This window comes from Carassius gibelio, chromosome B23 (assembly GCF_023724105.1).
Source record: "Carassius gibelio isolate Cgi1373 ecotype wild population from Czech Republic chromosome B23, carGib1.2-hapl.c, whole genome shotgun sequence".
NCBI classification, from domain to species: domain Eukaryota; kingdom Metazoa; phylum Chordata; class Actinopteri; order Cypriniformes; family Cyprinidae; genus Carassius; species Carassius gibelio.
Genome location: NC_068418.1, coordinates 28,174,896 through 28,196,488, shown reverse-complemented (window position 1 = coordinate 28,196,488; position 21,593 = coordinate 28,174,896). Strand labels below are relative to the sequence as shown.

Genomic DNA, 21,593 nt, shown 5'->3' with positions numbered 1-21,593 from the left:
AGATTCATTCATGTGTGTCCACTGTTACTTAGCAACAAGACATTGTAACAGATTATAAACTGCAACATTTGTATCTCAAATGTGTTTAATGACCTGTGTGTTACAATGAGGACGTTTTCAGTGTCCCCATGATTCAAAACGCTTATAAATCATACAGAATGAGTGTTTCAGAGACAGTACGCGTGTGTGTGTGTGTGTGTGTAGAGCGTGGCTGGTTCCTGTCTTCTCGTTTGGGGAGAACGAGCTCTTCGATCAGATGGAGAATCCCACAGGCTCCGCCCTCCGCCGTGTTCAGGAACGCCTCCAGAGGATAATGGGCGTGGCTATGCCTCTCTTTCACGCCAGAGGAGTTTTCCAGTACAGCTTCGGCCTGCTGCCGTACAGGAAGCCCATTCACACCGTGGGTGCGTGCTAAATCACAAGTGTTTGATTGTACTGTGTTTTCAGAAGTAGTTATTTGGGGGGGTCCAGTCCAGTCCAGTAGTGCTGAGTGTTGTTCGTGTGTCTGTAGTGGGGCGTCCCATTCCTGTGGATCAGAATCCGTGTCCCAGTAAAGAGGACATCGACGCTCTACACACTCTCTACACGCAGGTGACACACACACACACTTCATCACGTCTCTAATCTACATCTCTGTGTCCACACTCGACTCACTGCTGCTTGTGTTTCAGGCTCTGACGCAGGTGTTCGAAGAGAATAAGAAACACTACGGCATCCCAGAGGACAAGCATCTCAACTTCATCTGAACGAGCACTACCAGAAGATGATAACACTAGTCACGTGACAGCTCGGTCTTATCCGTAACTCTGGCTTGTTCGGTTCCTGTGCTCGTACACTTTATTGATGGGATGGAAGATGTGCATTTATAATGTTTATTGTGGTGGGTTACTCTTTGGTCTTTAATCAGGAATTGTGAATCGATTTGGAAAAATGAAATCAAATAAACTAGTGCTTTTTCACAATTGTATGTATTTACTTGTGTTTACATATGCAAAGAACTTTTGTTTATTCTAAATGTGTCTCTGCAGCACAGAAGCAGTCATCAGTGTCACAGGTTTATTTGTAGAAATAGACAACAATACATTGTGTGAGTTATATATTTCTCTTTTATGCTAAAAATCATTAGGATATTAAGTAAAGATAATGTTCCATGAAGATATTTTGTAGATTTCCTACCAAAAATATATCAAAAAATAATGTTTGCTTAGTAATATACATTGCTAAGAACTTCATCTGAACAACTTTAAAGATGATTTTCACAATATTTAGATTTTTTTTTTTTTTTTTTTTTTTTTTTGCACCCTCAGATTCCAGATTTTCAAATAGTTGTATCTCAGACAAATATTGTCCTCTTAAAAAACCATACATCAATGGAAAGTTTTTTTTCAGCTTTCAGAGGATGCATAAATTGATACTTGTGTCTCCAGGGTCATAAATAATGAAGATGCGCTTATTTGGAATAGCCGCTAGATGGCAGTGTAAACGCGCAATCTCTAACTCGACTTAGTTTTATTTTACTCGTCGCTGCAAATAATATATAAAAAATTTGCACCGAAGCTGCAGTTTGTCTGTTTTGTAAGTCTGAATGTCTAATCTCTTAACTTACAAGTAAAGTTTAAGCGCGTTTGTCCAAATGTTGCATCGTACTAAAGCGAAGGATGCGCTCATGAATATTAATCGCGTGAGCCCGTCGCTGATTCGTCGCGCTGCTCGATTAATATTCATGATCCCTCGCCATAGTAAGACACAGAGGCGGAACTTCCGGGTGATGGAAAGTTGTCAACAGTTTCTTAGGAGGAGAATTAATCTGTAAATCTAAATTCGTTAGTGTCGCTTTAAAGAAAATCCAGTCCGAGTCTGCGCAAGAAGAGCGAAATCGCATTGTTTGTATCGATGTGTAGATTATCGGGTGAATCTGATGCGAACTGATGAAGAATAAACAAACTTCTCGGGTGTGGATGATCAATCTCAATCAGTCTCCAGGAATCTAACGGGATTTTAATCTTTGTTTTTATTAACGGAATATTCCCTCTCCTCTAGGGGTTTTGGCAGCATGTGAACTGAGTCTTTAGTGTGTTAAAGTTCACAAAATTTACGACTGTGTGTAACTTGACTCTTTAAAGTGACTGCAGGCTCAGTTTAAGGGTTAATTCAGATTTCTGGGGGGCTTCGGGTCTGATTGTGCTGTTTCTTTGCGACTGAACTGCTCTGATTCCTGTCATCTGTTGAGTCGATGCGGGTCAGTTTTCTGTAAGTACATGTCAGGTTTCAGTGCTGTTGTGCAATGCCTCTTCTGTATGCGGGTGTTTGCTTCAGGCGATAGAGGACACACTGAACGTGCGTCAAATCTGACTCCGGTTTTAATTCGAATCAACCCGTGCATCCCAGAACTGTACTAACCGTGGTCTGATTATATGCGAGTTTCGGCATCAATAATAAAAACCTGATATCAAATATGCAACATAACTTGGAGTTAATTCTTAGTGTAACTTTTGAGCGTGCACACTTAATTCGAGGGTTAAAACACGATCATTTCTAACTTGAATCAAATAAAGTTAATGTTTTTAGCTTTTGCACAAAATTGCTGAACCTTTGTAATTGCTTCAGTATTAATTTGAAGTTAAATGCATGATATGTTTTTAACTCAATCAAATGCAACACACCTTTTACTCGGTGCATGTTTTTAGCTTTTGCACAAAATTGCTGAACTTTTTCTCCTGCTGTAGTTTTAATTTGATGTTAAAAGCATGCTTTTTTTTTTGCAGCCAAAACTGTAGCATTTACAGTTTAATTCTATTTAAGTTGTTTGAGTTTCTTGCTCTATTTGTAATTGAAGTTAAATGCATGATTCACTTTTAATTTGAACCAAATGAGCAGTCAGGACCTTAACTCCAGGCATTGAAATTGAGTCTGATTCTTTGCAGGTTCTGCTCCTAAACTTGCTGAGTTTCTCGTCACCCTTTGGTTTTTCCACATACAGATCACCATCGACGGAAACAGAACTTCTGGTTTTTGTAGTTACCAAACTTGTCCTGCAGACCTAAAATGATATCCTGACATGTTCAGGCCTTGAGCTGCAGCAAGAAATCATGTAAAACGCCCTAATTATGGTGTTTATTTTCTTACCATCTTTCGGTTAGGCTGTTTGATCTTGAGAGTATCAGATCTGTGCATGCATGGCGATCAGCAACCTCTGGATTGTGTCCTGAGCTGTGAACACACATACTGTACGACTGCCAGAGGAAACAGCCATCAGAGCCGAGCCTTGCGCAACCGCTGGGCAGAGAACTGCTCTTATTACTGTACTGGCTGCAGTTACACTCGAAACAGCCACAGAGAGAAAGAGGACAGAGCCAAATGCAATGGAATAAATTTGTTTAAGTTTTCAGTTTTAACAGATTTTTACCTGCGGACAGAGAATATGATTTATCTAATCCAGATTGACTCGAGAGACTGAGCGGAAGAAAACCAAATGGTTAGGACATTAGTTTCTTAAAGCTTTTTGCTGTTCGGTTTCTACTGTAAAATAATGAACAACAAAGATCGAGTTTGGAGCGCTTAACGTCACACGGCTCGGTGCAAAATGAGTGGCGGAAAGAAACGGAGCGGTTTTCAAATCACCAGCGTCACGTCGGACTACAATCAGGGTTCTGGAGAACACCATCCACCAGAGCTGCTCAGCCCTGGAACTCAAAGAGCCACGCCCCCTTCCGCCAGAAACCCCGCCCATGGGAGGAGCCCCAGAAGCCAGACTGCATCGCCCACTCAAATCTTATCCAATGGGCTGTCTCTGCGCCATAACCCCGCCCTCCAGATGCAGCAGAGCTCCAGTCAGCCGACTACGCCCGTCACGGCTAGGAAGCACAGTTTGTTAGACGGGGCGTCACGTTTCCGCGTCGTGCGTTTGGATCAAGGACCGGGCGAGCCGTATAAACGCGGCCGCTGGACATGTGTGGATGTGATGGAGAGGGAAGTTGAGGAGCGTGGGCTCCGCCGTGTGATTGACAGCATGAGACACGCCCACTCGCTGGAGTCCTTAGAGACAGTCGGGCTGGGCGGAGCTGAAGGAGCAGTGGGCGGAGCCAGACTCAAATCATTGAGCGTGCAGGCAGATCACATGGTACACTCGCAGGGCACCACCCACCTGCTGACCCAATGCCGGACAGACTCCGCCCACAACGGCCAGCCCTCTCCCACACACGACACACAGCCAATCAGGTCGCCGATCACGCCGCGGATGCGCAACATACCCGCCCCACTGCGCCTCGACATGGATGCTGCCGGCAAGGTGAGCAATCGCACACTCGTCTTCAGGGTTTCCTTAAAATGTCTTCAGTTTATTTAATTTGATTTATTTATTTAAATAAATTTGTGGACCGAAAGATCAGAATTGCGATAAGGTTTAATGTAATGGTCAATGTAACTTCAAAAGGCTATGTTTTCATTAAATGAACATGAGTGCTGCTGTTCGGTTTTCTGCAGTTACCGTGGAAACAGTTATATTTCTGCACAAGTTCCGAAAGCGCCACCTGCTGGCAGAGAGTTGATAAGCATTTTGTTTTGGTTCAGAACAATGCAGAAATCGATCCATGGTTTAACTCACAGAGCTGTAAATGTGAACTGGTGTCTCAGTTTAAATGAATATAATTAATACTTGGTGATTAAATGGTTTAAAAGCTGAAATGTGAAGTGATCTCAAAGTGAAAAGAGCTGCTAAAGTATCAAGTCTTGTGTATGTTTTCTCTGTGCAGCTGCGGACCACACGCTCACAGCCGACGTCGCCCGGATCTCGCCCGGGTCGAGACAGTCCCTTCTATCCAGCGCTGACACCCATCCAGACGCCCTCCGCTCTCGCGCTGGCGCAGTCCATGTTCGGCATGAGCCAAGCCTTTGAGTTTGTGGGAGACGACGGGTGAGACGAAACGATGCTAACAAACATTGTTTTGTGTATTTGGTGTAATGCAATGTGTTTGTGTGGTTTAAGGTTAAAAAAATAATTATTTTCCATATAATGTACATTATTGTTTCTTCGTTCTGAAACGCGTAAATTTTTACAAAGCGACGTGTGCTCTGATTGGCCAGCTATCCAGTGCGTTGTGATTGGCTGAATACCTCAAGCGTGTGACGGAAATGTTACCATATTTGGAAACAGACAATATCTCCACGGCAACAACACTACATTATTTGTGACTATACAGATCTTATCTATGCACCGCTTGTAACAAGACAAAGACAAAGGAAAACTTTAATCATGTGACCTGACCCTTTAAGGGCCGTTTACAGTAACAAGGACAATTATACCGATAACTGTACGTTTGACAATCGTCAGGAGAACAGCAGTAAGTCCACAGCACGACTTTAACAGCTGATGAACATTAAAATCATTGACAGCCAATCAAAATCCAAGCATTTAAAGCGACAGACGACAAAACTGTAGCATACTGTAATATAATTATTTGGTTTGTTTGTGTTGAAATTAATATATTTACTTTTAGTCATGTTGCAGACGCTTTTATCCAAAGAGATTTACAATTCAGGAATACATAATATAGTTATCTTTATAGTTATCGTCTACTGGTGTGAACGGGGTTTAACGGCAATGACAGCGCAACGATATCATTGAAATCACGTGTATTTATACTGAAATGTAACGCATGTGTACCAAACAAATATAGCATTGTTTGGGAACTTTCTGTTTTATATATTGTCACTTTGATATAGAAACAATGTCTCGTCTTTCAAATCATGTCCTTTTTGTAGGTAATTCAAACAATGAATAGTTTTTATGCTTTTATTAAACTGAGTGTTGATTTGTATTTGAGGCGTCTGAAGCGCTGAGCTCGTCTCACACGTAACCAGTCGTGGCTCTTCTGTATTTAGGTGTGAGTTCAGTGTGTTTGTATTTTTAGTGAGTCGAGAGGTTAGAAAGGTGACGCTCTGTGTGTCTCCTAACACACTCACACGAGCACATGAGCTATTTTTGCATTGTTCACACGTGTGTGTGTGTGTGTGTGTGAACAGTTGGAGTGTGTGTGTTAGGTGAAGCACGTTCCTGGGCTTCATGTTTATTTTCCCCTTTCATTCTGTCGTTCTCTGAGTTTAAAGCTGCATTAGAGCAGGAATAGAGGCAGCATTCATGAAGAGTTAGAAAGAAAGTAGAACGACAGAAAAACTGAGCTGCGAAGTGTGTGTGTGTGTGTGTGTGTGTGAGATTCTTATCAAGGCTGTTTCAAACTGTCATCACGCTAATGTGGTGTCGTGGATCACAGATCAGATAGCTGATCACACACACACACACACACACACACACACACACACACACTCTCTCTCTCTCTCTCTCTCTCTCTCTCTCTCTCTCACACACACACACACACACACTCTTTCTATCTCTCACTCATACACACACACATGCAACACACACTCTTTCTCTCACACTCTCTCTCTCACACACACACACACACTCTATCTCACTCACACACACTCTCTCACACACACACAGACACACACACACTCCCTCTCTCTCTCTCTGTCTCTCACACACACACACACACACTCACTCTCTCTCTCTCTCTCTCTCTCACTCTCACACACACACACACATACACAGACACACACACACACACACACACACACTCTTGTAGCAATAGACAACAATACATTGTATGAGTCAAAATTATACATTTCTCTTTTATGACAGAAATCATCAGGATATTAAGTAAAGATCATGTTCATGAAGATATTTAGTAAATCTCCTACCGTAAATAAATAATGTAATGTTTGATTAGTAATATGCATTGCTAAGAACTTCATCTGAACAACTTTAAAGATGATTTTCTCAATATTTAGATGTTTTTGCTCCCTCAGATTCCAGATTTATAATAGTTGTATCTCAGACAAATATTGTCCTCCGAACAAACCAGACATCACTGGAGAGATCATTTATTCAGCTTCAGATGATGTATAAATCTCAATTTCATAAAATTTACCATTATGACCAAAAATGAAAATTTACCATTTACCACAAATGAAATCTGACTGGTGAACTGTGTGTGTGTGAACATGGATGCGTCTGTGTCTGTGTGTGATGTCAGATGGAGTGGGTGGAGTGTGGAATGCTGGGATCTGTGTGGGCGGGCCAGAAATCCCAGCGAGAGCCGTGATTGGCTGCGGAGGACAGTGGGCGGAGAACAGAATCAAAGAATGCAGTATTGATGTGTGTGTGTTTGACTCTGCATTTACATGTGTCCTGTGTGTTTGTGTGTCACATGAGAACACACACACACACACACACACTCTCTCGTGTCCCGAGACAGGAGATCCGCTGAGCTTCCGGCTCAGACAGGTGGACTTTCACCACAGATTACTCAAATCCATCCGCTGCTGCTGGGATTTCTGGGATTGATGGATTACAGCTCAGAATCCGCCGGCGTCTCGTGATGAACCACTGAGGTCTCAGCAGGACTCCAGGACGCTCCTAACTTCACTGCATTCTTTAGTCGAATCAGCACTTCTCTGTTCTTCTCTGCTGTGCATCTTCTCGTCTTTTTTGTGGTCAATTTTAATTAAACTGCAGTGGATCCGGTTTCAATTTAGTATTATCTTTATACTATTGTAGTTTCATTCATATTTCAAGTTACCTTATATTTTCAGATTTTATTCATTTACCGGTAGTTCCATTTTTAGTCTTTTTTTTTTTTTTTTCTTGCTTTTAAATTTTATTTATTTCCCAGTTAGTAATTTTAGTGCTTCAGCTTAGTTTCAGTTAGTTGCCAAGGCAGCATTTCTAATTTTCTTTTTAAAGTTCTTCATCTAATTTGATATAATTCCAGCTTTATTTTTATTAACAGAAATAAACATTAACATTTAGTAAATAATAATAACCCTGAGTACATTGCTATGATTTCAACTGTACATTTATATTTTATATAATTTCATTTCAATTAAGAAAAAATAATCTAAATCATTTAAGCCTTCGTTTTAGTTAACAATAATCACACTGAGTAACTTTAGTTTAACTGAAGCTCAGTGCATCACCTGATTGAGATCTTGTTTGTTTTCTTTCCTAGTTCTTTTAGTTAGTAGCTTGTAGTGTGTTTAACTGAACAGCTGATGACGGACAGCTGCATCTCAAGGTGACGGTTCGTTCTGTGCCACAGTAAATCTGGCTGTTGTTCAGCTGATGTGAGTGTTGAGTTTGGGTGAATGAGTCAGATCCTGTCCGGATGTTTCTGAACTGGGTCGGAGGAAACAATTACACAATGACTCTTCCTGATGGCGCGTGAAGTCGATTGCGCTTCCTCTCCGTGTGTTTGTGTGTGATCTGCTGATCATGTTCGTCAATGTACGCAAGATGGTGTCCATTTTCGAAAGCAAAAAACAGCCACGTCCTCTCTCACTCCCTCCGTGTGAACAAACGCAAAGAGAGAACGAGAAAACAAGTCTGACCTCGGAGTCGAGCCCCGCCCCCTCAGCTGTGTGTCATAGGCCACGCCCCCACGCAGGAGAACGAGTGAGAGACGCCGGAAGAGTACGAAGGGTTTGTGATTCTTGGCCGACGGGGATGATCGATTACTATCCGAGGGCCAATTGCTTGGCGGTTTCCATAGAAACCAAAGAACCAATCAGCAGCAAGCACTCACCATGTATTCCATCAAAAAACACAATTTCTGGCCTCAGAACTTTTTCCACTTCAAAACAAGAGCAAATGTGCTTATCTACAGAAACACATATAGCTCCACCTGACGTTAATCCCGGCTCATCTTGTGTGAGCGATCAGAAATGTCAGAATCCCGTTTGGAGTTCATTGACTTCCTCTGTGAGAGCAGAAAGGGGCGGGGCTAATACTCACACACGGAAGCCACGCCCCTCTGACGCCACCCTCCTTTCCCTCCTGCTGTTCTTCCACAGGTAACTGGGTTAGTTCAGTCTGTGCATAATGCTGTGACTTGAGGTTTTCTTTGGGTGGTTTATGATGTATTTGTGGTTGTGGAGACTGAGAGCGTCGTGTGCTGCTGTTATGAGAACCATGTGCTGGCCAGCACATTCAGAACAATAGCATCAGTGTTACACACGTACAGTCAGGACTGCGTGCGCTCTGCTGCTGTTTAAGTCGAATAGCTTGGTTTCCACAGTAATGCAGAGCAGAGAAAGCACTGCAGCGTTTGTGCTTCAGACATGAATGAGTCCTCACTTAAGTGATCTAACGCACCATTTCACTTACTAGATTGAAAAAACCCACAGATGCATGTTGTAGGAGGGACAAGAGCCATTTCTAGAAACTTTCAAGAAACTGCATGAAAACGATCTTGGCATGCCTAGAAACACCCTAAAAACTGCCCAGTAACAGCTGAGAAACTGCTTAGAAGCACCCTATAAACAACCTCTAAATAGCCTAGCAACCACGTAGAAAAAACATAGCAACTGTTTGTAAACAACCCAGTATCTGCCTAGAAACATCCTAGAAATGGTCTAGAAATAATCCAGAAACTACCTAGGAACAGCAAAGCAACGATTTTGAAACATTTTATCGACATATATAAAATATCGCAAAAGTTTTGCAAACCCAGCTAACGATTGTTTTATTTTATGTTTGTGCTGAATCAGTGAATTGACGATTGACGAAATAATTAATGAAGTACTTCTCTGTTCAACTCTATTACAGCGGAACTAACAGCAGCATGATTGCCATCGACAACAAGATCGAGCAAGCCATGGTGAGAACATTGAGAATGATAATAATAATGATAATAATCACAGAAAATACAGGTATCCTCCAATATTTGGAGTAGTAACTGTGTAAACTGTAACTGTGTGTATTCACAATATAAAGTGCAGTTAAAGCCGTAGACACCAGGGTCCGGGTTCGAATCCCCAGGGGTGCGTGCTCTGAGGACGTGTGTTTGTCTGCAGGACCTGGTGAAGTCTCACCTGATGCTGGCGGTGCGAGAGGAGGTGGAGGTGCTCAGAGAACAGATCAAAGAGCTGTCGGAGAGAAACGCTCAGCTGGAGAGAGAAAACTACATCCTGCGAGCGCTCCGGGACAGAGACTGAGCCAAGGGCATCATGGGAGATGTAGTTCAGCCTGAAAGGGATGGAGCTGTTAAAGTGTGCTGTATTGAGCGATGAGTGCCTTAAGACGCAGTAACAACTAATCAAGAAATTAGTCAATAATGATTTTGATGACGCATTAAACAGTGCCTGTATTTATTACTGTCTGTCAGTGTGTGTGTGTGTGTGTGTGTGTGTGTGTGTGTGAGAGAGAGAGAAAGCACTGCTCACAACTAGGTTAACAAGTCTTCTTATGTTGCGATGGTTAAACCAGGACTGGTTGGGATTTAGTTTGCTGAATAATGATTGATGTAATAACTCTCACTGCAGAGATCACACAAACATCCTCAAAACCAGGTCAAGACTTCTTCTCAGAGAATAAGTATGTTTGAATCAAGTTGAGTTTCATTCGTTTTGACCGCTTTGACTGGAACCACGGAAGCCCATTTTTGCTAAAAAATAAAATAAAAATCATATCTCACAATTCAGACTTTTTTTTCTTGCAATTCATACTTTATATCTCAATTGTGAGTTTATAGCATGTTTAATTTAAGAAGTCAGAATTTTGAGATGTTAAGTCACTATTGCGAGTTTATAACAATCCTGAAGAGTTATATATATTTTTTTATTCTGTGACAAACAAAATAACAGAATTTCCAAATATCTAGAATTTGAAAAAAGATCTGAGAAAAAAGTCTGAATTGCGAGGAATAAACCCCCCTTAGATTTATGATTTTATAACTCACAATTCTGAGAGTAATATATATATATATATATATATATATATATATATATATATATTAGGAAAAAAAAAACAATTGTGAAATGTAAACTCAGAATTGCTAGAAATCAAAGTTAAAAATCCTGAGTTTATATATATTTTTTTTCATCTTGGGTTAAAAAAAAAGTCAGAATTGTGAGATAGAAATACACTTTTTTTTTTTATTAATTTTTTATTCTGTGGTGGAAATGGGCTTCCAAAGCAAACATCTTGTCACATAATAAACTAACTGCTTATTTCTTTCACTGTTACTGTAAACATAGATGTGGACCAAATGTAATAAATACATATAATTATTGACTCTGACTGTTATTGCTCAAGTATATCGTTTTTTTCTCCATAACTGACTTTAAGAGAAGTGTTGGAAGTGTAATATTTGCCCACAAAGCGAATTTATCTCTACATTATAAAACATTATTCAGTATGAACCGCGCTTTTCTAGAACCGTTGTTTCATCTGCTTTGTGTGTATATGATTAAGTAAATATGAGCGTATCTTCGTGCTGAGTTGATTAAATATCATAGACGGTAAAAGAAAATATGTTTGTGTAGAATATAACACGCATATATTGTCTGTATATTTATCTTTGTGAGCCTTCCGCGCATGCGCAGATTGCGCACCAAACTCAGCTCCACCCGGAAGTGCGTCAGAGCGCGCCAGAGATGGAGGGAGTTTGAGATGGACTTTATTTTTTCCTCAAATTACATGTTTTCTGAACCTGTTCTCCTGTATTTCGTTGGAAAACGCAATGTTTTTATTTCGCACAACAGCTGAAGTCATATTTTGAAGTTGAAGGTGAGTTAAAAGTGTGTTTAATCTCGAGATTCTAGTGATTTAAAGGCAGTAAAGAACGTTACGCGATTTGCAGATCTAAAGTGGATAATAAATACAGAAACCGTTGATTGAGTTTTAATTATGGTAAATGAATGAAAACAGGCCGTTTTTGTTGTGACTGTGTGTGTGTGTTTAAATAACGTTTAGCAGCAGTTAGATTTAAAATACACGTATATAAATACGAATATTATCTGTAAGTTATATATATTTATGTTTCTGTACACCGCCGTTCAAAAGTTTGCGATCCGTTAGAGGAGATTCTAATCCTCTTCAAGGCTGTGAGTTATCTATTTGATTAAAATATATATATATACTTATCAGCGTCATTTCTCCTGTCTTCATTGTCTTCAGAAATCATAATAATAATATGATGCTTTGTGATTAACGTTAGTTTGGAAACTGTTCTGCTGCTTCAGATTGTTTTTGGGAAGCTGTGATACTTTATCCAGGATTCTTTAAAAAAAATATATATATATAACTGAAATGTTGAAATCAACAGTGTTTGTTGAAAATAGAAATTTTGAGTTACAATATATTTTTTACAGAAATTAATACTTTTTATTCAGGAAGGATGTGTTAAATGGATAAAAAGTGATAGTAAAGACTTATATTATTAATATCGTTAAAAAATATTACTTTTTTTTTATTCATCAAAGAATCCTGAAAAAAAGTATGACAGGGTCCAGAAAGATCTTGATCATGATGATTCCTGAGGATCATGTGACTCTGGAGACGGCGGTGTGTGTAGTTCAGATGAAGCAGGTCACTGACGAGGTCATGTGTCTCTGTGTGTGATTGGTCAGGACTGGACCGGGGTCACAGCTCTCTCTCTCTCTCTCTCTCTCTCTGTGTGTGATTGGTCAGGACTGGACTGAGGTCACGTCTCTCTCTCTCTCTCTCTGTGTGTGATTGGTCAGGACTGGACCGGGCCGATGATGTCATCAGAGGCGGATGTGCGCGTGGCTCCTGAACCGCTGCGGCTGGATCCGGTGCGGACCGCAGAACTGGTGTGTTCTGATCTGGACCTGTCTGTGTCTGTGACCCCGGAGCGACCCGCAGACCGCCGTCATCGCCAGGTGCGGACACACTCTGATGCTGGGGGCTTCTGGGAAGACTGCAGACTGCTGTTTAATGTGTTCAGTCACATCCAGAACAGAAGTTTACTAAACACACACAGAAGTTTGGGATCAGAGTGATGTCTAATGTTTTACAGGAGTGTCTTCTGCTCCTCAACGCTGCATTAGTTTGATCAAAACTACAGCAAAAATATTATTCTACTGTAAATCATCTGTGTTCTGTGTGAATCTGTGTTAAAGTGTAATGTATTTCTGTGATGCTCCGCTGTATTTTCAGCATCATTCCTCCAGTCTTCAGTGTCACATGATCTTCAGAAACCAGAATAATATGATGATTTATCATCAGTGTGTGCGTAATATTGTTTTGGAACCTGTGATACTTTTTTTAGGATTATTTGATGAATGAAAAGTTAAAAAGAAGAGCATTTATTAAAAATAGAAATCTTTTCTAACAATATACACTTTGGGGTCAAGAGATTTATATTCTTTCTTTTTAAGAAATTAAAACTTTTATTCAGTGAGGATGTGCTGAAATTAAGAAGTGATAGCAGTGATTTATATTGTTAAAAAAGATTTCTATTTTAAATAAATTATGTTCTTTTTAACTTTTCATTCATCAAATAATCCTAAAAAAAGTATCACAGGTTCCAAAACAATATTACGCACACACTGATGATAAATGATCATATTATTCTGATTTCTGAAGATCATGTGACACTGAAGACTGGAGGAATGATGCTGAAAATACAGCGGAGCATCACAGAAATACATTACACTTTAAAGGATATTAAAATAGAAACCATTTTTTTATATTCTAAAAACATTTTACAATATTACTGTTTCTGTCTGTATTTTTGATCAAATACTGTAAATGCAGCTTCAATCGGCAGAAGAGATGAGTTTAAAAACGTTACTCACTGATCCCAGACCGCTTTGAACAGCACTGTATATGTGTGTGTGTGTGTGTGTGTGTGTGTGTGTGTGTGTGTTTGGGATTAATGCACATCATGAGGTCATGGGTTCGATTCCCAGGCAGTGCATGAACTGATGTGTGTGTGTGTGTTTCAGGTGTGTTTTAACGTGAGTCCTGAGCGGGATGCGGTCAGAATCCTCCCCGTGTCCCACAAACCCAAGCTCGGTACGACACACACGGCTATATTCTGATCAGACATTGATTACATTGACTTTTCTGAACCCACTGACATATGTTCTTGTTTTTATCATTCACTCGTTACATTTTGATCAGTTTCCCAGAAAGTATGACGTATCTTGAAAAAAATAAGTAAATAATAATAATAATAGCCATGCAGAAGCCTGTTGGTTATTCAGGACATGAATCAGGTCTGGTGACTGAGGGGGCGGAGCTAAACACCACCCTGGCTCTGAGGGCGGAGCTTGAGGAAGTGGAGAGCCAGGTGTTTGATCCTGAGAAAGCTGTGAAAGAGAAGCTCCAGAGCTCAAGCCTCACGAAGAGCCTCATCAGCAGCCGAGCAGCCGAGGGTGAGACGCACGCTTCATTAATAACTCATTAATCACTCATTAATCACTCCTAATCACTCCACAGGCCTGAACTTCCCTCGCTCTCAGCACCTGTACCGGGCCTTAGTGAGCGTCAGCCTATCACGAGACCAGCTCATCAGCCAGGCCCTGCAGGATAGGCCAGCACTGGCCCCGCCCATCACCACGCTGACCAATAAGGTCAGAGCTGTGTTTGTGTCGTGTTAACAGAACTATTAATAAGATCTTAAGAAAGCAGTATCTCTTTGCAGGTGTTTTGAGTTAATTATCTGATTAGAGAGGGGCACCAGGTGTCTTCAATAATGAACCTTTTCACAATATTCTAATTCTCTGACTTAGATACTGAATTTGGGATTTTCCTGAGTTGTCAGTTATAAACATCAACATTTAAAGAAATAAACATTTGAAATATATCGCTCTGTGTGTAATGAAGGAATATAATATACAAGTTATATTTTTATATTGTGTGTATATGTAAATCTCTAGATATGCATTTTTATTATATTTATATAATTTATATTTATTTACCTACCTCAGTATTTCTCTCTCTATATATTATATTTATATAATAATCATCATCATTATAATTTTATCCGTCTCTCTCTATATGTGTATTTTTTTATATATATACTTCTAGATTTTATATTTTCATTTCTCTCACTTTCTATTCAGTAAACAAACTAAAAAAGTACAAAAGATCAAATGCATAAAACAGAAAAAAAAGTCTCCTTATTCCTGTTTGCACTTATTGTATGTTGTTTATCATTTATTTCTTCTATTTATTTATTTATTATGTGTGTGTGTGTGTGTGTGTGTCTCTCTCTCTCTCTCTGTGTGTGTCTGTGTCTGTGTCTCTCTCTCTCTCTGTGTGGGTGTGTGTCTCTCTCTCTCTCTCTCTCTCTGTGTGTGTGTGTGTGTGTGTCTGTGTCTGTGTCTCTCTCTCTCTCTCTGTGTGTGTGTGTGTCTCTCTCTCTCTCTCTCTCTCTCTCTCTCTGTGTGTGTCTGTGTCTCTCTCTCTCTCTCTCTCTCTCTGTGTGTGTGTGTGTGTGTGTGTGTGTGTGTGTGTTTGTCTCTCTCTCTCTCTCTCTCTCTCTCTCTCTCTCTCTGTGTGTGTGTGTGTGTGTGTCTCTCTCTCTCTCTCTCTCTCTCTCTCTCTCTCTGTGTGTGTGTGTGTGTGTGTGTGTGTCTCTCTCTCTCTCTCTCTCTCTCTCTCTCTCTCTCTCTCTCTGTGTGTGTGGTTCCAGTCTCAGACACTAGAGGCTCCTGATCTGCTGCACTTCTTCAGTCCTGACAAGATGCTCAGAGAGACTCCGCTGTTGCCTGGCGACCGCATCCCTATGCCCCGCCCACGGCCTGCACCTAGACCCGCCCACACAACCTTTCACCTCCATCAGCAGCACAGACTCTGGGAGGCATGAACTGAACCCTGTGTGTGTGTGTGTGTGTGTGTGTGACTCATTTTGTAAGTTTTATGTATATTAATGTATTGTTTTTTAGCTTAATGTGAATTAATATAATATCAATAAATCTGATTATTTCAGTGTAATGTGTGAATGGACAAACACTGTTCTTTAGCGAGAGCACAGACGTCTGGAGCGGATCTCTTCCCTCGTCTTTAACTCTCAGGAGAAGCTCTTATATTCTCCATGCTGCATCAAGACATTCAGGATCATTATCAGTTCTTGCATCCTGACTATTTCTAATTAAAACTATTTTTGGTTGTAATCTTTCTGTTAGCTGTTTCTGATTCTCTACACTGCTCTTCTTTAGTATTTCGGTCTTGTTTTGTAGTGTAAATATCTAAAACTGTTCTTGAATCAGGATGCATTTAATTAACAACTAAAATTACTGAAGATGTTTGCTGAAATGTTATCTGAATGGTGTTAGTTTTTGCTTAAAACCAGCAAAAGTATCAGAATTCAAAGGCCAAACAAGATTATTTTTAAATCACCCAAACAGTTTTTGATTAGTAATATGCATTGCTAAGAACTTCCTTTGAACAACTTTAAAGATAGTTGCATCTCAGACAAATATTGTCTTCGTAACAAACCACACATCACTGGAGAGATGATTAAAGGTTACAGTAAAACTAACTATTCAGAGTTCTGGTCTCAAACATGCAAGTTTATATCTCACAAGACTCATTTCTCTCTGTTGTCACTAATTCTGGCTTTATTTCAGACCAAAAGGTAATTGCTCGTTTTCTTACATTGCATGCTTTGTTCTTGCGACGTTTATAACTCAGGATATTATTTTGATATAAGTATGAATTGTGAGATAAGAAGTTGCAATTACCTTTTTAATTTTTTTAATCTGTAACTACTTGGAATGTGTTTTACAAGTGCATTAGGATGTTTTTTCAGAAACGTGTCTATAATCTGAATGTCCTTGTGTCCGAGCAAAGTGTGAACAGATAAAAACCAACAAATGAAACTTGAATTTGAAGAATTTTAATGAAACGTTATGAAACGGTAAAACAGCCTGAACAAATATCTGCAAAATGTCAATGAATTCATACAGTAGAAATCAATTCAAACATGTCCATGAATCTAGATTCATAAATAAAGTCACGTCAGCATGAGCTAAAGGCCTGTGAGTGGAGATATGAACAGAAACACACTCATGCAAACCATAAACAGCAGCAAGCAAACACATGCTGAAGAATCTCATGGGTATATAGAAGCGTGCATATCATAAATTAAACATTTCATCAGGCAGAAGCAAGTCTTCATTCTTAAATATATTTTCACCAGCTCTTTATATTGTACAGTATTTACAGACTAATGCATAAAGATCTGCATCGAGACAGAACGAGTTCTTCAGATAAAAACAGCTCAAGGCACATTCAGAAATATCATTAAAACTGATTCCTAGTGACGCTCTGAGATCACACAATCATGGAAGATTACTTGAGCTATTCATCATAAACACAGAATTATTCTGGGGATTTACTGTGACACGTAAACTCACAACTGACAGAAAAATGTCTGATTTGTGATTATAATTCACCGTTTTTATATCTTTATTCTGCTCATACAGGAACGTTTCCCTGAGCCAAAGCCTGAAATATTCTCAGAAATCTTTGGAGTTTTTTTTTTTTAGAAAAAGATTTTTGAAGATAGGCCCAAAAAAATTACATCTGAAGAGAAAAAGTTATTTTTCATGAGAATAAAAATTTTGAAAATTCTTGAATTTCTTTTTTTTTTTTTTATTGGGGAAAATATTCTAAGGGTGGATAAATTTATTTTTGGGAAAGAGAAAATAAATTGGAGAGAAAGTTTTTTAGAGGAACATTTTTTGGAAAGATAAATTACTTTTTTGGGGAGACCAAAAAAAATGTAATCTAGAAACAATGAGAAACTCATGTCCTTGATCTCAGAAGGATTCAGGGCTGTGTGTTGAATCTGGAGTTTCAGAACTGAAGAACAGGTGTGTTTGAATCAGACTGAAGACACAGCAGAATCTGTTGTGTTACACAGATAAACTGATGTACAGTAACGTACAGTAACATACAGTAATGTGAGTGTGAGCAGATTCACACAAACACACACGAGATCAGGAGACGATCACACTGATTCTGACCTGCTCTTATAAACTGACCAATCGAAATGATTTCCTCTGTTTACTGGACTGATGTTATACTCATTATCATTATCATGAACGGTGATGATCTTTAACGAACCATCGCGTGTTCATCACTAGGCAACTTACAGTTCCGCCGTCTGTTACCATGGCAACTACGATTTAAGACTCTGGATACGGTTCATTCTGTGGTTCATAAAATACATCTCCAAGAGATCAATAAATAATCTGAAGGGTTTCTGATCACACAGCGTATGTTTACATCTATACAGAAAGCATTCCCAACATTCAGGAAAACTGAACATAGCAGTAGTGTTTCAGCGACGACGGGAGAAAACAAGTGTGTGTGTGTGTGTGTGTGTGTGAGCGTGTGTGTGTGTGTGTGTGTGTGTGTGTGTTATTTGCGCTCCAGCTCTTTACTCTGTTTCAGCTCCTTAATCCTGTAAACACACACAGTTATAATATATTACTAATGAACTCATTTGCATATATTTCCAGCAAATAAATCAGAAACCCTGAAGAAGCCAGGTTCATAATTCCTGTTTGAATATATTAACATATTAGAAGGGATTTTGGATTTAGTTATTTATGACTCCATACATCAGAAAAACTCATTTTCACCGTGTTTTTAGGAGTAAAGTGTTGAATAAATCAGTGTGAATGATGTTTGAACAAACCCCTCGGTAAAATCCTTCAGAATGTAGAGAGGAATAAAACTCTAAGTGTTGGTGTTTGTACGTGCTGCTGAAGTGGAGAAAAAACTCACCGCATTTAAAGATATGCATTTTCACCATGTTTTTACTGATAAGATGTTGTATAAAATCAGAAAAATGTAATATGAACAAATCCAAATTGCGAGATAATTATGAAAGATTATGAAAAAATCATACTGAATGTTTGAATTCTTATTCCAGTTGTTAATGATTTACTGAATAAGAATTAAAGGTAAGGATTTGTGAAATTCTTTACATTTTTATTCAAACTTTTGCAAGTATTTTTACTTGTTTTTAACAAAAACTAACAAAATTTGTCACATAAATCCATCTTAATTAAAATAATTTGTAGATATTTACACTAGAAATCAAGACAAAAAATACTACAGAAGAAAATACTTCATTATGCAAGTGCCCATTTTACAATATTATTAATTTCCATAAATTTTGTCAGTCGTTCAGGATTTACTAGATACAAAGAAAGGAGTAAAAAATACTTTTTACAATTTTATAATACAATATAAATAATTTTGATTTAACTAGTAAATATTATATTATATAAAAGCCCATGGTGTTTGAAAATTTGAGTCGTTCAGGGTTTAATGAATAATAATTGAAGATTTAAATTAAAAAAGCACAATTTATAACATAAATAAAGTATTTTATTTAACTAGTAAAATGTATGTTCATTGTATAAATGCCTGTGGTGTTTTAAGATAAATATTATATGCACAAATTAATAATCTATGTTTTCCAGTCATTAATAAATCACTGGTTAAGAATTAGTGATGAAAGTTTTTACAATTTTTTTTATAATTTGAATAATACTTTGTTCACGTCTAGTAAAATCGTAAAAATATTCACACAATGTTTTAAGATTGGATTAATTTCCAAGCCTTCTCCAGGTCGAGTAGTCACACTTTTACATTGAGACGTCCTCACACAGATTCTTCAGAGAAACAATATTTACTGAGGAGGTCAGAAATATCTGGAGTTTAGTTCAAGCTTGTTCTAGATCATGTTTCTCTGGAGGGCTCTGGTTGAGAAGGGCTGGCGTGAGTTAACAGCTCAGTATCTAGACGTGTGTGTACCTGTGTCTGCAGCGTCTGAGGAAGCGCATGATCTTCCGCGCGGCCTGATCCTGTTTCTTGGTCAGGAACGAGCCTCTGAAACACAGGAGCAGAGTGTGAGTGAAGGGTCACAGGATCACTCACAGTGTGTATATGTGTGTGTGTCTCACTTGAGCTTGGTGCTGAGGGCCCCGGGGCCGCGCGGGCCCTGCTTGACGCGCTCGTACTCTTTATAGCTGCGGTAATACTGCTGGATGAGGACGGCCGCTCGCCGAGACTGCTGGAACTTCTTCTGCTCGTAATAACTGCGGAACTTACTCTGGATCAGTATCGCCGCCTGCGTCATCTTCTTATAGAGAGCGTACTGGAGGAGGAGAAACACACACAACTAATATAGAAATACTGCAGGAGGACAACACAACACACACACACACACACACAACACAACACAGCAGAAACATGCGCACAGTTTAGTTTGATATTACCTTCAGTGCTATCCAAGTTAGCTAGCATGAAATTAAACGAGAAACAGGAGAGACATCAGAGACACGGCAGCAATATTAGTGTGTTAGCGAAGACACACACACACACACACACACACACACACACTCAGTCAGTGGCAGTTTGTTTCTGAACATCAAATGTTTTTGTGTGTATGCTTCATATTTTCATATTTAAAGTACGAATTTGTGCCCAGGGTTAAAATTGCCTAATTTTGTTGACGTTCTTGTAAAAACAGTATAAAATAAATGAAATGCTCTTAAGGAAAGGCACCATAGGGTACCAAACATTTAACTTAATTTCCCAGATGACTGATTACATAAAGCAGCGCAAACATTGGTTGTCATTTTTAATCATGCGGCTGAATCATTGTGTGTCTAAATATGCTCCACGTTTCTAGAAAACAGATCTGAACTGAACCGAAAACAGATCTGATTCTGAGGTTATATCAGATTTAAAGGTTTCCAGAGGGAAATTTAGATTTCTCTTCTTAATCACTCCATAAATAAAACAATACTGTCAAAAGACACGTTTTTAGCATGTTTAAAGGAGTAAAGTGTTGTATAAATCAGTGTGAATCAAATATGAACAAATCCCTCGGTAAAATCCTTCAGAATATAGAGAGGAATAAAACTCTACAACTATTTGAAAATCTGGAATCTGAGGGAGCAAAAAAATCTAAATATTGAGAAAATCATCTTTAAAGTTGTTCAGATGAAGTTCTTAGCAATGCATATTACTAATCAAACATTAAGTTTTCATATATTTACAGTAGGAGATTTACTAAATATCTTCATGAACATGATCTTTACTTAATATCCTCATGATAATTTTGACCCATATTTATTTATACCTACTTAACTTATGACTGCTTTTGTGCTCCAGGGTCACAAATAAGAAACTACTGTCGACAGACTGTAAAAATACATTGTCTGCATGTTTTTAACCCTTAGGGGACTAAGCCCTTTTTGGTCCGTTTTCTCTATTTTTACATTTCGGCTTATAAACCATATGTAATGAGGATGGACCACCATGTATTTGGTATCAATGGATTCAGAAGACCCTAAGCTACCATAAGCATGCATGCAATATGTCTATAAAGGAAGTATGAGTGAAAAATTGTACAATAAACTAGAGAATTTCAAAGACAAAAATTAGATTTTTGTCATTTATTACTGAAAATCCTACCTCACACAACAATAGTTAAAAGTTTTTGACCCAAAAATATATTTTTCAAACTCTTTGCTTGACAGAAATGGGTTAATGTTCAATCAAATGTGTAAAGAACAATTAAATAATTAACTTTATTTACAAACAGTCCTAGGCGTTTTTTTTTATTTTTGGGACTAAGCCCTTTTTGGTCTGTTTTCTCTATTTTTATATTTGGGCTTATAAATCATATGTAAAGGAGATGAAACACACTGTGTTTGGTATCTATGGATTCAGAAGACCCTAAGCTACCATAAGCATG

The 21,593-nt window shown here is 38.8% G+C and overlaps 4 protein-coding genes across 5 annotated transcripts; 3 read left to right on the top strand and 1 right to left on the bottom strand.

Annotated features, from left to right (window-relative positions):
- Window positions 1–204: 204 nt before the first annotated feature.
- Window positions 205–962, top strand: LOC128011753 (2-acylglycerol O-acyltransferase 1; the record flags this gene model as incomplete). The annotated part of the gene is given in 3 exon segments (XM_052594456.1): window positions 205–404; window positions 512–591; window positions 672–962. Coding segments are annotated over 3 exon segments (355 nt in total), but the record flags the coding sequence as incomplete, so codon positions are not given.
- A 785-nt stretch (window positions 963–1,747) lies between these two features.
- LOC128011752 (TSC22 domain family protein 4-like) lies at window positions 1,748–11,128 on the top strand. The gene is made up of 5 exons (XM_052594455.1): window positions 1,748–2,250; window positions 2,925–4,288; window positions 4,752–4,912; window positions 9,662–9,713; window positions 9,910–11,128. The coding sequence occupies exons 2-5, from the start codon at window positions 3,584–3,586 to the stop codon at window positions 10,048–10,050; spliced, it is 1,059 nt and encodes a 352-aa protein (XP_052450415.1). The 5' UTR covers window positions 1,748–2,250; window positions 2,925–3,583; the 3' UTR covers window positions 10,051–11,128.
- A 319-nt stretch (window positions 11,129–11,447) lies between these two features.
- On the top strand, window positions 11,448–15,981 carry ppp1r35 (protein phosphatase 1, regulatory subunit 35). Of its 2 annotated transcripts, none has more exons than XM_052593161.1 (6): window positions 11,448–11,623; window positions 12,580–12,738; window positions 13,807–13,876; window positions 14,068–14,238; window positions 14,303–14,436; window positions 15,501–15,981. In XM_052593161.1, exons 2-6 carry the CDS (start codon window positions 12,595–12,597, stop codon window positions 15,672–15,674), a joined length of 693 nt encoding a protein of 230 aa, XP_052449121.1. In that variant the 5' UTR covers window positions 11,448–11,623; window positions 12,580–12,594; the 3' UTR covers window positions 15,675–15,981. The 2 variants fall into 2 exon arrangements, with proteins under 2 accessions (XP_052449121.1, XP_052449122.1); XM_052593162.1 differs by having other exon boundaries at window positions 12,527–12,738.
- A 709-nt stretch (window positions 15,982–16,690) lies between these two features.
- LOC128011087 (calmodulin-binding transcription activator 2) lies at window positions 16,691–20,955 on the bottom strand. Its single transcript, XM_052593164.1, has 4 exons — window positions 20,107–20,955; window positions 19,792–19,985; window positions 19,643–19,717; window positions 16,691–18,278 (listed from the first exon to the last, which is right to left on the bottom strand). Exons 2-4 carry the CDS (start codon window positions 19,965–19,967, stop codon window positions 18,236–18,238), a joined length of 294 nt encoding a protein of 97 aa, XP_052449124.1. The 5' UTR covers window positions 19,968–19,985; window positions 20,107–20,955; the 3' UTR covers window positions 16,691–18,235.
- Window positions 20,956–21,593: the final 638 nt, after the last annotated feature.

Coding starts and splice junctions, on each gene's coding strand:
- LOC128011752 (XM_052594455.1), top strand. CDS start 3,584: ATGAGTGGCGGAAAGAAACGGAGCGGTTTTCAAATCACCAGCGTCACG. Junction 4,289..4,751: donor ACATGGATGCTGCCGGCAAG/GTGAGCAATCGC, acceptor TTCTCTGTGCAG/CTGCGGACCACACGCTCACA. Junction 4,913..9,661: donor GAGTTTGTGGGAGACGACGG/GTGAGACGAAAC, acceptor ACTCTATTACAG/CGGAACTAACAGCAGCATGA.
- ppp1r35 (XM_052593161.1), top strand. CDS start 12,595: ATGATGTCATCAGAGGCGGATGTGCGCGTGGCTCCTGAACCGCTGCGG. Junction 13,877..14,067: donor GTCCCACAAACCCAAGCTCG/GTACGACACACA, acceptor TTGGTTATTCAG/GACATGAATCAGGTCTGGTG. Junction 14,239..14,302: donor CAGCAGCCGAGCAGCCGAGG/GTGAGACGCACG, acceptor ATCACTCCACAG/GCCTGAACTTCCCTCGCTCT.
- LOC128011087 (XM_052593164.1), bottom strand. CDS start 19,967: ATGACGCAGGCGGCGATACTGATCCAGAGTAAGTTCCGCAGTTATTAC. Junction 19,718..19,791: donor GCCCTCAGCACCAAGCTCAA/GTGAGACACACA, acceptor CCTGTGTTTCAG/AGGCTCGTTCCTGACCAAGA. Junction 18,279..19,642: donor CTCAGACGCTGCAGACACAG/GTACACACACGT, acceptor GTGTGTTTACAG/GATTAAGGAGCTGAAACAGA.